The 12,920-nt window shown below is 39.4% G+C and overlaps 1 protein-coding gene across 1 annotated transcript; it reads right to left on the reverse strand.

Moving 5' to 3' along the window:
* Window positions 1–1,965: 1,965 nt before the first annotated feature.
* Window positions 1,966–10,046, reverse strand: LOC108674766 (protein O-linked-mannose beta-1,2-N-acetylglucosaminyltransferase 1). The gene is made up of 14 exons (XM_018162735.2): window positions 9,680–10,046; window positions 9,356–9,409; window positions 8,987–9,063; window positions 8,368–8,574; window positions 7,713–7,889; window positions 7,015–7,258; window positions 6,680–6,807; window positions 6,510–6,580; window positions 5,828–6,094; window positions 4,831–5,026; window positions 3,920–4,113; window positions 3,303–3,483; window positions 2,792–2,904; window positions 1,966–2,431 (listed from the first exon to the last, which is right to left on the reverse strand). Exons 1-14 carry the CDS (start codon window positions 9,846–9,848, stop codon window positions 2,206–2,208), a joined length of 2,304 nt encoding a protein of 767 aa, XP_018018224.2. The 5' UTR covers window positions 9,849–10,046; the 3' UTR covers window positions 1,966–2,205.
* Window positions 10,047–12,920: the final 2,874 nt, after the last annotated feature.

The raw sequence follows: 12,920 nt of genomic DNA on the forward strand, positions 1-12,920 counted from the left end.
TTCTGATCCCTCACTTCAATATGGGATTACTGAGGTTTTGCACTTTGTAATCAAAGCATCCAATCGCACGGATGACGACGCGAGAAAGTGACGGCTGGAGAGCATCTTTGTGGAGATCACAGGATTGCGGCTTCCATGCAGGGAGTCATCTTTCGCTCCTGCCTAAGTTCTCTGTTAAAAATTTATACAGGATTATGTGATGAATAATAACGACGCTCCAGATTATAGGTGGAAGTATTTAATAAAAAATTTGTGAATCATTTCCTGTCATTTTACAAAAACTCTTGATGTTATGAAATTAGTGAGACAGTCCACAACTTTAGTTATAACAAGAATGTTAGCTTTACATACAGATTAGTAGAGTTACTCACTTTTCATGTACTATGATGAACCTCAAGATCATTTTTATTCCAAATTAAGAATTTAAAAATTAACCACTGTACATAGATAATTCAAAAATACTCTTCGGATCACAATAGCATTTATTTTTGTATCTTTTTTCAATTATACTGTATGTCTGCATACATTGCAGTTACAAATCACTCCGCGACGGAACGACGTACTTGTGAGCCGATATTTTATGAATCAATGTTTGATTACTTCGAATTCGAAATCGGTAGTCATTCATTCATATACGTAACACTATAATTCATATAACGAGAGTTTGCCAGCCTTTTCTGACGCGTGATCCGCCCTCTAGTGAACATATTACTGAACGAATCATTTCACTCCGTCTATGGCTGTCTAGTAAATATTTCAAAGATTTTTCTACGAGCATTCTAATTTCTCTGCTCCCGAAGCATTCAATGCGTTCCATTCTTGCTTCATGTCGCTGTACTTATTTGAAAGAATTTCAATTCACTTCGTTCGTAACAGAAGATCAGAGCCCCAACCCCGTCACGTTACTATCATGACTGAGCGCGATGAAGGATGGTGCTGGTGGTGTCGTTTGTATTCCTCAATATGCCATTAGCTGATCCTGGGCCTCTTAAGCGAACCTGCCAACTCCTCCGTCTCCAGCAGCAAGCCCAGGCGAGATCATCTTCGTGAAAGATGCTCCAGCTGATCGCTTGTGGCCCCCAGCCTTCCTGCCAATCTAATCAACTTTCCGCACCACGTATTCTCTCCAAGAGAACTCAGCAAATTGAAAATTGACGTGATTGATGGTCGAAAATTATATGCGACCTTTGTTTTGTCTGCGCATTTCTTGTGCCATGATGTAGGTGCAGTTTTTCGACCAGAGGTCATGTACTCCAGAGGGTTTTTCGAAGTGAGTATGGTACGGGCATGCCATAAAAATTTTTGTTTATGCATGAAAGATGAAATATTCCTATGGGTAAACGAAAAAAATTAATAAATTGAAGCATTATCGCTTTATAGTTCATATATCGAGAAGAAAAAGTCAATCTTAAACTAAAGCTCCTTCAATCAATGATGAGCTACGTAACGTTACCATGCAGTACTGATTAGCTTTTGTTTATCCAACAGAAAATATGCAGTGTTTCCTTCAACAACTCTTATGTCTGAGTCACTATGTTGCCAGATGAAGGGATAACCATAGTTCTCCATCTTCCCCTTCTGACTAAGACTGAGTGTGAAGTGGCACGTGTGTTGATAAATGAGAGCTCAAATTTGGATCATTTATATCCAGAAATAGGTCATTACAGCAAACCTACGGCCGGGAACAAGAACTTCATCAGTCAGGTGGCAGTTCAAGCGCGCCTAGCCGGAATCAGATGCGGCGCCCTTAAGTCAGCAGAGTCAGCGTAATTTTGAAAATCAGAAGAGAATCATAAAAAACCTCCAATTATCCAGACGAAGTTATTAACTGTTTAGTGATAGTAGTTTTGTAGCATGAAATGTTCGATACGTTTGCAGATGATAATAAAAAAAGTCAGTGAGGATAATAAAATTCAGCTTTAGGATGCTAATGCTTGGTTCATCTAAGATAAAATTAGATTAACTTAGAAGCAGACATGAAAGCTCGTCTCTATTCAAGAAAATCTCAACATTTCGTCAGGTTGAGAACTTTTATCATTTGTTCTTACTGTTTCGAGCAGGAAGGAAGAACTCAAAGATTTGACCTAATTTTCTTTACTATGATTACTGTGACGACAAGTCATCGAGAAGCAAAAAAAAAAAAATTGCCACCAAAATTGAGGAGCATCAATTGAGAAGCAAACTCGGAATACTAAGCAAGATATTTTAATTATCCGTTATAACGTATTTGCCATCTGGAGATAGGTCTCCCGGCTGATACGTTGTGTTATGGTTTATGAAATTACTTAGTGTTGCTTCACGCTCGAATTTGGTGGTACGGACGCGCTGCTGAAGAAACGGCCGCAAGTGGTCCTGCTCGCGCCTCTCCACGAGCGCAGAAACTTGCTCATGGAGCTCGGGCGTCGGGGCGACAAGGCGCGCGTCTTTACGACTGGACGAAAGATAACAGAAGGGGGTTATGAGCGTGAGGAAGGACATGCATTCATTGAAAATCTTCTGCTTAGTAGTTTTTTATTCACCTGGATGCTGCCATTTGCTCGCAATTCTATTAGACGAAAAATGTAGCTACTGTAGGTAGTGAAAAGCTACTCAAAATGTAGCTACTATAGCTATTGAAAAACTACCCAAAATGTAACTACTAAAATTGACCAGGAAAACTTGACTACGAAGTAAGGAAATTTGTAATTACTGTGAATCAATGAATTAAACATAAATTGGTAAAAACAATTGATTCGATAACTTTAAGTCTAAATTTCATTTAAAATTTCCTCTTGAATGCCAAGACACTTACCAATAGAGAACGGACAAGGGGCAGCCAACCACGTAGAGGCGACGGCCTTCGACGTTGAATATCATCAGCCCTCCAAAAATTTCCAAGGTGTCCAGGTCGTACGTTCCGAGGCTCTGAATGTGACAAAGGTCGTTAAGGAAGTTTTCATTGCCCTGTCTATTCGTGATTAAAATTGTAACTTTCTATTATTCAAACATGAGATTTTCATTTCAGTACACTTCAATTGTATAATCAACAATTTTCATTTGAATCTGACTTCTGCGAGACTCTCACGTATTTAATCCCGGGAAACAATTTTCTGATTCATTAATAATCTTCACGACCTTCAAAACAGTGTAAAGCTTCTCAGTTAACATAATAATTCAAATATATATAATATTTCACTACGTATAGCATTTCTATTGCAGAATTGAACTAAATGGTATTTAGCCTCTAAATCGTACTTAGCAGTACTTAATAAATGGTGTAACGTAAGAAATACACCAGTACTGCAGATTATTCTAAAACAAACCATCATGATTGTTGCAAAGCTCAGTTGTTCGTCGTGGTGCGTGATCGCGGAGACGTACGTAACGATCGGACCGGTGCCATTTCTCGGCAATTTCTCGGAGCTGCTAAGCACGTCGACAACTACAGGCTGCGCCCTCCGCAACTCTTCCGCAAGATGGGCTTCGTACGCGTCTTTTTGTAGCCTAGACGCCCAATGAAAAATCGTGTGCATGCACTCAGACGAAAAACTAGGTAACAATGTCAAAATAGTGTTACACTTTCCCACTCACAGTACGAGCAGAGAACGGACGTACCACTAATACTCCCTTATGCTGAGCCCAATTGGGTCATGCTGACCCAGAGAAAGGCAAGAAGTGCATAGCTATTTTGACCAATTTAACTCATTTCCTTGAGCGAGGAAAAAATTCCTTGGACCTTGACTTTTCATTCATAATGTTGTTCCTATTTAAAGTTGTTCCTATTTAAGGTTGTTAAAATTTTTAAGGTTGTTAAAATTTGAGGTTGTTCCTATTTAAGGTTGTTCCTATTAAAGGTTGTTCCTATATAAGGTTGTTCTTTTTAAGTTTGTTCCTACACTCATGTTCAATAGAGAACCCAGGTTTAATTTCTCACGCTCACTTGGTCAAGTTCTGGAGCTGCGCGTCTCTGTCGGTGTTGACGATGATTCTCTCATAAAAGATGGTTTGGTAGAAGCCGCTGACGTGCACGCCAAGACCTCCGTCGTGATACGTGCGCGACACTTCAGGAATTAAGACGTCCCGACCTCTGCTGGTCCTGTTGTCCCGTAGCATCCACTTGTCCCAGTCACCCGTCTGCAACATCAATATTATTGTGTGTATACATGGAATGTGGGGAGTGAGTCAAGTGAGTGGTGAGTCAAGTGAGTGGTGAGTCAAGTGAGGAGTGAGTCAAGTGAGGAGTGAGTCAAGTGAATGAGTAGTGTGTCAAGTGAGTAGTGAGTCACGTGAGTAGTGAGTCAAGTGAGGAGTGTGTCAAGTGAGTAGTGAGTCACGTGAGTAGTGAGTCAAGTGAGTAGTGTGTCAAGTGAGGAGTGAGTCAAGTGAGAAGTGAGTCAAGTGAGTAGTGAGTCACGTGAGTAGTGAGTCAAGTGAGTAGTGTGTCAGGTGAGGAGTGAGTCAAGTGAGGAGTGGGTCAAGTGAGTAATATCAAGGAGCACGTGTATCAGTTGCCTTGCTGCCAAAGAAGCCTACAATCCCTACATACATTCATTGATGAATAATATTGGAAGATACACACCGCACACTTCTCAGAACAGAGCCACTGATAAACATGTTTGATTCAATAGAGTAAATTCTTATGTCACGTTGTTAGTATTATTACAATATACGTGCTTGCTCATGTACTCATCTTGCGATGTGAACCTGTAGTTCTTCATCTCAAATTAGATAATTAAATTTTTTACACTACTTGTTATAACTTATTAATATATTTATGTTATTACCTGTTGATTATTATTATCAAATAATACTACTAATATCAATATTTAGTAGCAGCACCCAGTCAATCACCTCATCGTTCATCCAGCTGGTCACGACCTGACGGGCGACATGTCGTCTCATCATCCAGCCGTAGTATGGATACGCCTGGACCCTGCGCAGCGCCGCGGTGTCGAGCGCCACGCCCCTGATGCTGTTGTAGCTGAACGCGTTCACCGCCAGCAGCGTCGGGTCCACGTCCAACAACCACGATGTTTCTTGGAAGTATCTGCGCCATATACTCTGAGATATAAGTGGGACTCTTTACAAAAAAGATGAGCTCTCATTACTCTTGTACTGCAAATCGGTACCAAGTTTGGCTCGATAAAAGGTTCCATAAGTCTTCTGTTCTCTGCAAATTTTGAAACGTTCTCTGCAGCAAGTTTTCTGAGTAAGAAAGTGTTTCAATATTTGAAGAATACAATACTTTAATTTGTCTGAATGTATTAAATTACCTCAGCGATTAGCTTTTACTTATTTGATAAATGATGCGGAATGAAGTTCTCTTCATTATTTCTCTAACAAAACACAGAAACCTTTATTTGTTCTACGTACAAGGCTTCATGTTTCTCGTATATACAATGAGTGATATTTCATTGACTGCCTCAGCAGTCCAGGACGGTACATCGAGCATTGCAGCGAAAAGCTTTTAAATTCATAAAAATCACGAAAAAATGTATAAATGACTTAGCTTTGACTAGCCTCGATCCTCATACGAGTACAGCAAGCATTCTCATATCGACGGATGGTAATTACAGTAGTTAACTGACACGATACTTGGTTCGGGAAATTGTTGCTGAGTCATGCACACATGGAAGATGAGTTTCAGCAAGTAAATAAATTAAATTTAAAAATTGTTTCATCCATCGTCGCCAATTGATGACCTTAATTATCAGCTATATGAACAATTTCAAATTACTCTCAATCGGGAGATATTCAACTATTTCAATTAATCAAATACACATTCTATTTGTGAATAAATTGATTATTGTTCTTTAGATAACGCTATAATATTCCAAAGACCAAGTACCTGATAATGTCTGGTGACACTACGAGATCATCCTCCAAAATAACGGCCTTGTCGCTCTCCGGGAAGACATCGAAGACTGATTCGAGAGCAAACCTAACGTTGGTGTTGGGTCTGACGTTAGAGTGAGGCTCTCCTTGGGGCTTGTGGACGATGAATGCGATCCCAAGCACCCCGGCCAGAGCCATCGTCTCTTCTTGGATACCGTCGATGACCAACAGGATTTCTGTTTGAGCAGAACCTGATGCCTCCAGCAATGACCGCAAGGTTCTAAAAAAAACAGAGTTACTATATTCGAATTCAATCATCAACTATCCTATAACGATTCGGTTGTGATTTCTAACTTCTACTCTCTGAACCTGTATGCACCTTGTATGAAAAAATATAACTCAGTAGGTACTCACTGCAGTGAGTGACAGAGAGCGCATAGTCTCGTCAACGAAAACGCGAAGTCACGGACGGACAGACAAACGGACGAACATGGCAAGCACAATAGTGCCTTTTTTTCATAAATGAGAAAATGCGCTAAAAACAGTGGCTCATTTTTATACAGTTTTCGTTTTAACTTAGTGCTGGTTCTAATGTCGTCTTAGGTATAATTATTGTCTATTATGATTAAATGAAATATGTGGCTAAGAATTTTTTGTATTTTCAGATTTATAATTAATTTTGACGCGCATCATACCTGTATAGCTTGCGTGGAGAGTTTGCAGTGACAACAGCGAACGGAATTTTTTCCCGTATTTTGATACGAGGCTGTGAATGCAGACAGGAAAACACTCACTATAAATACAGCATTTGTACGTTATTTCAAGCAATATTTACAATAAACTTCATATAAATGATTTTGCTCACTTGCTGGTATTTCATTTTGCTGGTGAAGGGATCGCGACATCTGCATAGATCGTCGTAACCATCGTACTTCGTGCAAAAATGTCGCTGTTCTTTCATCGTCGTTTCTTCGTGCCAGTCACACGCTACGTCTGAAATGAAATGTTTAGAGCAAATCATAATATTTCTAAGAAGCTTCTATAGAATGTCTTTTTTTTATTTGATATATGCTAGTACCTTCTGAGATTTTCCATAATATAAAAAAAATCTTCTAAATTTGTAACTCACGATTGATCAATTTCGAAGCATTATAATTTTGACTAAGCAAAATATATCTCATAATTTCTGTCATTCTTCACCTTTATACTTTTTGTTTGGCAGCATTATATTCAATAGGATTGGTTTTGAAATTCTTAGAGTGGTCACCGTGGCTTCTGCAATCACTCTGCCAGTCCAAACTGAAGCCTTAGCATGGAATTTGTCTCCATTTTTCCGTAGGATCGATTCCTTATCCAGCCAGGTTGGAATTTTATCATTATGACGAGGATCCGCCGTATAAATTTCTTTGTCGGAGTCATGCCAAGATTGAAAATCGGCCTCTTCCTGAAATCATGATAACAGCTTGTTATTATCGATATATTATATAATTTCATTCACTAAAATATTTACTCATATTCATTGTATTTATTATATTTCTTACTATGACCATATAAAAGTGTCTTCTTCACCAATCACATCAAAAAGTGGGCGCTTTCATGATATTACGAATAATGTACTAACCACTCTGGTTAGATTTAAGAAAAAATGCATGGAACATTGTTAGATAAATAAAATATTATCTATGTTGAATCTGCTGTTACATAATTATGTTGTATATGTTATTTCACAGAGTATTTAGTTGAACCGTCTCACTCCAGAAATCTTTCCTCGCTCGTAGATATTAAATATACCCTTTGTCATAACGACACAACATGATCGCCTAGTATGCTATAAATAAAATAAAGGTTTCATAGATGGAAAATATGTGTTAAATTTACGTGCATGGAGATCCACGTACATGATTATAAATGGCCATATCGCTTCGTTTCTCCCGACCGAAGTTTTCCAGTGTAGAGTCCAAGAATGCTACTCCGATCCACGCTTCATGGTTACAAGTTTTGTGGCCGCCAAGGTTGAACCCGAGTAAACGGAAGGTTTTTTTCGCCTCCTCGCCCAAGAATAGAATCCATTCTGGCTGCATATTGATAAAGTTTAAAGGATTTGTTCTACAGTTTACGTGGTGCACCATTGTAAATGTGTGTATACGTTTTTACAAGGTGCACATGCACGGCTTGTGGATGCCGATGATGTAGCAAAATATGTACTTGGTGTAGGTTTTAGGGTAGATTCCATTTTATTTGTTAAGTATTATGTAAATAATATTTTTGAATGTTTAATTAATGCCATTACCGCATAATTTTAGGAATTATATGTGAGAGAATCAAGAATGCATATAATATTAACTTCTCAAGATGATATCTCGTGAACTATCAGTTTCATCCTCTGCATTATCGATAAGTTAACTGTAAGAATTTGAAGTCCAAAAAAAGTTAAGTAGTAATTAATATTAAGCATTCAAGATATTAAGCATCAAAATTGATGTATTATTATTAAGTATCAAGTATATATAAAGAATGTTAAGTATCAAGATAACAGTTTTAAGCTGTACCTACAACTGCTAAGAAAATGACAAGTCTTCCCGGCTGCAGGGCTTGCAGGAAGCGCACGAGCTGCGCCCCCTGGCCGGGGTGGTAAGTCTGGAAGCGGTCGACCGCCTTCACGTCACCAGCGGGAGATACCGAGACCACGGTCACGCCGTGGTAGGGCCAAGTGTCGTTCTTGTTGCTATCTGACACTCCATTTGAGGGCTGGTCAAGTATCTAGGATTTGTATGTAGCGTTATCAGTTTCAATTAAATATCGCGGGTTGACTCACATGCAATATGAAAGATTGCTTCGTATACTTTCAGTGACATATATATTGGTCCTCACTCAGCAGCTACTGCACAGAACTTGCCGCTCGTACATAAACCCCGTAGAATACTAGTAAAAATTGTGACTCGTAGCCTTCCATTGTCACAAAATAACTAAGAAGCTTTTGCAATTGCGTGAAAATTTGTGGCTTAGATTCGTTAAATAGATCGTTTCTTTTGAATGCCGACATGTGTGCTGCGGTGAAGTTTGAGGCATTTAAGTTAGGTATAACTTTTAACTGAACCAAATAGGACATGATGAAAAAATCTCACCCTTTCGGTGTGTTAAACAAACAATATCTAATCTTAGCCTAGCTCACCTTGCGTCCATTGAGAGTGATTTGCAGCAGCGTGCGGTTGAGGCTGGCTGTTAGCTCCAAGTGCTGCATCTGCAAAGCTTGAAAATTTATGAAGACCGAGTCTCGAGTGAAGAATACCACCAGGTATTGTGCATTTATATTTCACATTGTGTTCTAGAATTGATGGGTTGCTGTTGGCAGTGAAAGTACAAGTAGTCTGTTGGGAAGGCTTCATGTTTACTTCACGATGCCTGTAATGCTCAAGTGAAAAGGTGGTGTTATGGTAAACGGTTAGAAGTTAAATAACTGAAGTTTTGTCATTTACTCAAACATGTTATGCATGTATGTTTATAGTCAATTTTTGTTTCCGTAAATTCGTGGACATGTTACCTCTGAGAGACTGGTAGTGTGGCCAGTCTAATGTTTCCCTCAGCTCTCTGCTCCCTGAAACATCGAAGTTTTAGACAATCCTGAAGAGGTAATATGCAAAATATGTGCATTATATATTATAAGAGGTAATATGCAAAATATGTGCATTATTCCTAAATAATGATAATGTGAATCTCATTCACCATATATATAGTCAAGTTTAAGATAAATAATTTCAAAATATCACTTAATTGTCGTGGATTTTCAAACAAGGTATTTATTTTCCATCTATTGAAGTTGGTAATTTATTTATCGAAATTTCCGCATACTGAGCTCATTTCTCACCAAAAGTTTGTCTTCGGGGCCTGGTGTAGAATGAACCGCCTTCTAGCATCGTGAGGTTAAAATTTTTGACTACGGCTGCCCTGAAATAGCTTCTAGCTGACACCAACGTCTCTAATATGAGTAACAAACTTGCCAGCAACGCGTGCTGGCTCCTTTTTATCATGTGCATCAAATTCCTTTGTGTAAAACCAAGTAAATTTCAAGATTTTCACCAAGCCTTTCCTTCAAATTTTAACATTGATTGGCTGCGAGTAAACGGCAATGTTTTATAGCAACCTCATGTGCTCTCATCAATAGGGGAATGATTTTCAAATGGGTTCAAAAAAATATTCGGCTTGTTGAATTTGTGTCAATATTTGGTCGGGTAGCAGCTTCATCAAGTCCCTTCACAGTAAATTTGGAACTGATGACTACAAATTCAGGTTGATGCTCTCGATTCAATATAAAATTAGAACAATTACATGAATAATATGAAGTTCCACTCTTCCTGGCTAGCACAGCACATACGCACACAGCTCGCTGCCAGCAAGGACGCACTCTCAAACATGCGTCACTTTTTTCTACAAAACTCAGAAAAGGAAAACTGAGCTGAATTGATGTATTAATGAGAGCATTTTCCTTGTAACGCAAATGCCACATGAGTTTCCTTGAATTTTGGTCAGGCACAAACTATTTGGTACAGTGCTGGACTACTTCTATTTGATTAATATTTTTGTAGCGACATGGGTAAATAAGTTCATCTTTCCATCCATGGAAGAGGCAGTGAGTAATACAAATTCAATGATTCCAACGGAAATCCTCATTTGATCAAAGTAGGTAAACAAAGAACACAATTAAATCACAATTGAATATTGTCTAGAGAACAACACTATTTTCTGCGTAAAGCGGTCAGGGTATCGAATTTTCACTGCACCTTAAAATTTGAGGAAAGTCAAATATTTAAAAATTTATTCCCGAATTGATTGCGGAGAAGAATGTTAAACAATTAATGCTTACGAAATATAAGGTGGAAAAATTTATTCTGTAAAAATATAAATAGCATACCCTTGTTTAAAAGTGTCACAGCTCACATGCTATTTCTTCGATAGTGCTTCAAATACTTATGGAAGTTTTCAACAAAAATCAACATGGTGAAAGAGCTCCAACGACACAGGTAACAACAGTCAACTTTATAACACAGTCCAAACTACACTGGTAACAACAGTGTACAAACACTACACTGTCCAAACTACACTGCTAACAACAGTCAGCATGGTAACAATTCCTAACGGCAGTCAACTTGGTAATATAGTCCTAACTGCAACGGTAACCGCAGTCAGCGTGGAAATAAAGTCCTACAGTCCACACGCAAAGCTACTCAGACAATCTCAGCCCACTTGCAAAGAGAATCCTTCAAACGGAGGAAGTTTGTGAGCAACACACGCCGTTTGTGGGGCTTAAGTCCATCTGTCAGTCTGATCGGCAGCAGGCAATGTGTTGAGGAGACCTCAGCCTCTTATCTACGACCTCCTCTGCTTCCTCAGATGGGCTCCTGACCTGACTCTTGAAGCAGCAGTAAAACTGGCCTTCCTGGAAATCATTCGAGTATCAAAGTTCCCTACCATCTGCAACCAATAAATGCCACCTATAACTGTCAAAGATTTAGTCATGGAAGTCATTACGGCATGAATTTTTTGATCGTATAGAGCAAACAAATAAGCTGCGAATGAATAATTTTTGCCATAGACTAGACTTTATGCAGATTCTTGAGCAATAAAATTTTACCACGGGAGCACTTTTACTCGCCAGTTATCCTCGCCATTATTGCTAACCGAATAGGGAGCGATCCAATCACGCGTGATTGGGGTTTTGTTCTGCAAATCGAACACGCGTTTTCTCGCGATTACGATCTACTTCACAGTGAAGGATGTTATATAAATTATAAACGAAAATTTGACCGGCTGAGCAATTTATGCATGTGCAAAAGGGGTTGATTAATTTTTCGTTATGAAAAATGAAATTATTCAACAATTTTCATATTCATAAGAACCGCATTGTTTGAATATGCATAATTTATTCCAGCTATAATTAAATGTGCATTTATAGCTAGTACAGTCTCATATAATTTAGGCGAAATCATTATCAAACTACGTGCCGTAAACTCACCGTAAACTAATATCAACAGCATTGGAGCTGCCCATAAATATTTCAATCTAAGTAAGTCGAATTATTCTCTATAATTTTAATGAAACAGAGTAAAGAAAAGACTGAGCTCAAATATTGAAGCACAATAAATAACTCGATATCATAAAAATCACAACTTTTATGATTAAATTCGCAGGTTTTTTTTCCAACCGTCATAGATGGTGATTGAGGGCACGGACTTTATATTGCTGGATGATCTGTTTGGTTTCCCCTAATGTGCTCCCTCGAATTATTCCAGAGGGCTATTCAATTCATCTGATAAAACTTTGTCCATAAAGCCTGCCGAAGCTAAAATTTTTGCAAAACCAATAAGCACGGCGCGCATCTCAGCAGACATGTCGGTCAGATGCCTCAGCCGCTATGGTCGCCGATTTTGAACCTTATTTTCGTGGATCATAGGAGCCATAAGTTGACTGATTCTTCATCACGCTGCGAAATAGTGTAGGTTTCTCCGTCATTACGATAAGCGAAGCGATAGCTCCCTTCACTGCTGGATGCCGCGCCCGATAAACAAATCTGAAAGTTTCCAGTCAGGGGAGCCGATATGACCGGAGCAAACAGCCTGACGTCGTATCATGGGCACTGAGATTCTTGTTTCTTGGAAGCGAGTGCAGGAGGGAAATTTCTGCTGGTGAGGTCTTCCCATCACCCACTTCCTACTTCATCTTCCCTCACCCATTCGTTTCCTGCTCTCTCCTCCCTCCACAAGTTTCCAACTGTCCCCCACAAGTTCCCAGCTCTCCCTACAAGTTCCCAACTGTCCCCCGCAAGTTCCAAACTGTCCCCCGCAAGTTCCTAGCCCTCCTTCACTTGTTCCCCGCTCTCCCTCCCCACAAGTTCCCAGGTCTTTCCCCTCACCCGTAGCCCACAAGCATGTGGCTGTGTGGCCGCGAATAAAAAATTCTTCCATGCTTTATGGCCCCGATAAAGAAAGATGGCGGTAGCGGCAGGGCGGCTTTACGACCGACGGCGCTTATTGTCCCGGAATTTCTGCGCTTCGAGACGCTTATTGTGCCAGACTCCATGTCGGTCGTCGGGGCTGCAAGACCCGGCGAGA

This window comes from Hyalella azteca, unplaced genomic scaffold, assembly GCF_000764305.2.
Source record: "Hyalella azteca isolate HAZT.00-mixed unplaced genomic scaffold, Hazt_2.0.2 contig11506, whole genome shotgun sequence".
NCBI classification, from domain to species: domain Eukaryota; kingdom Metazoa; phylum Arthropoda; class Malacostraca; order Amphipoda; family Hyalellidae; genus Hyalella; species Hyalella azteca.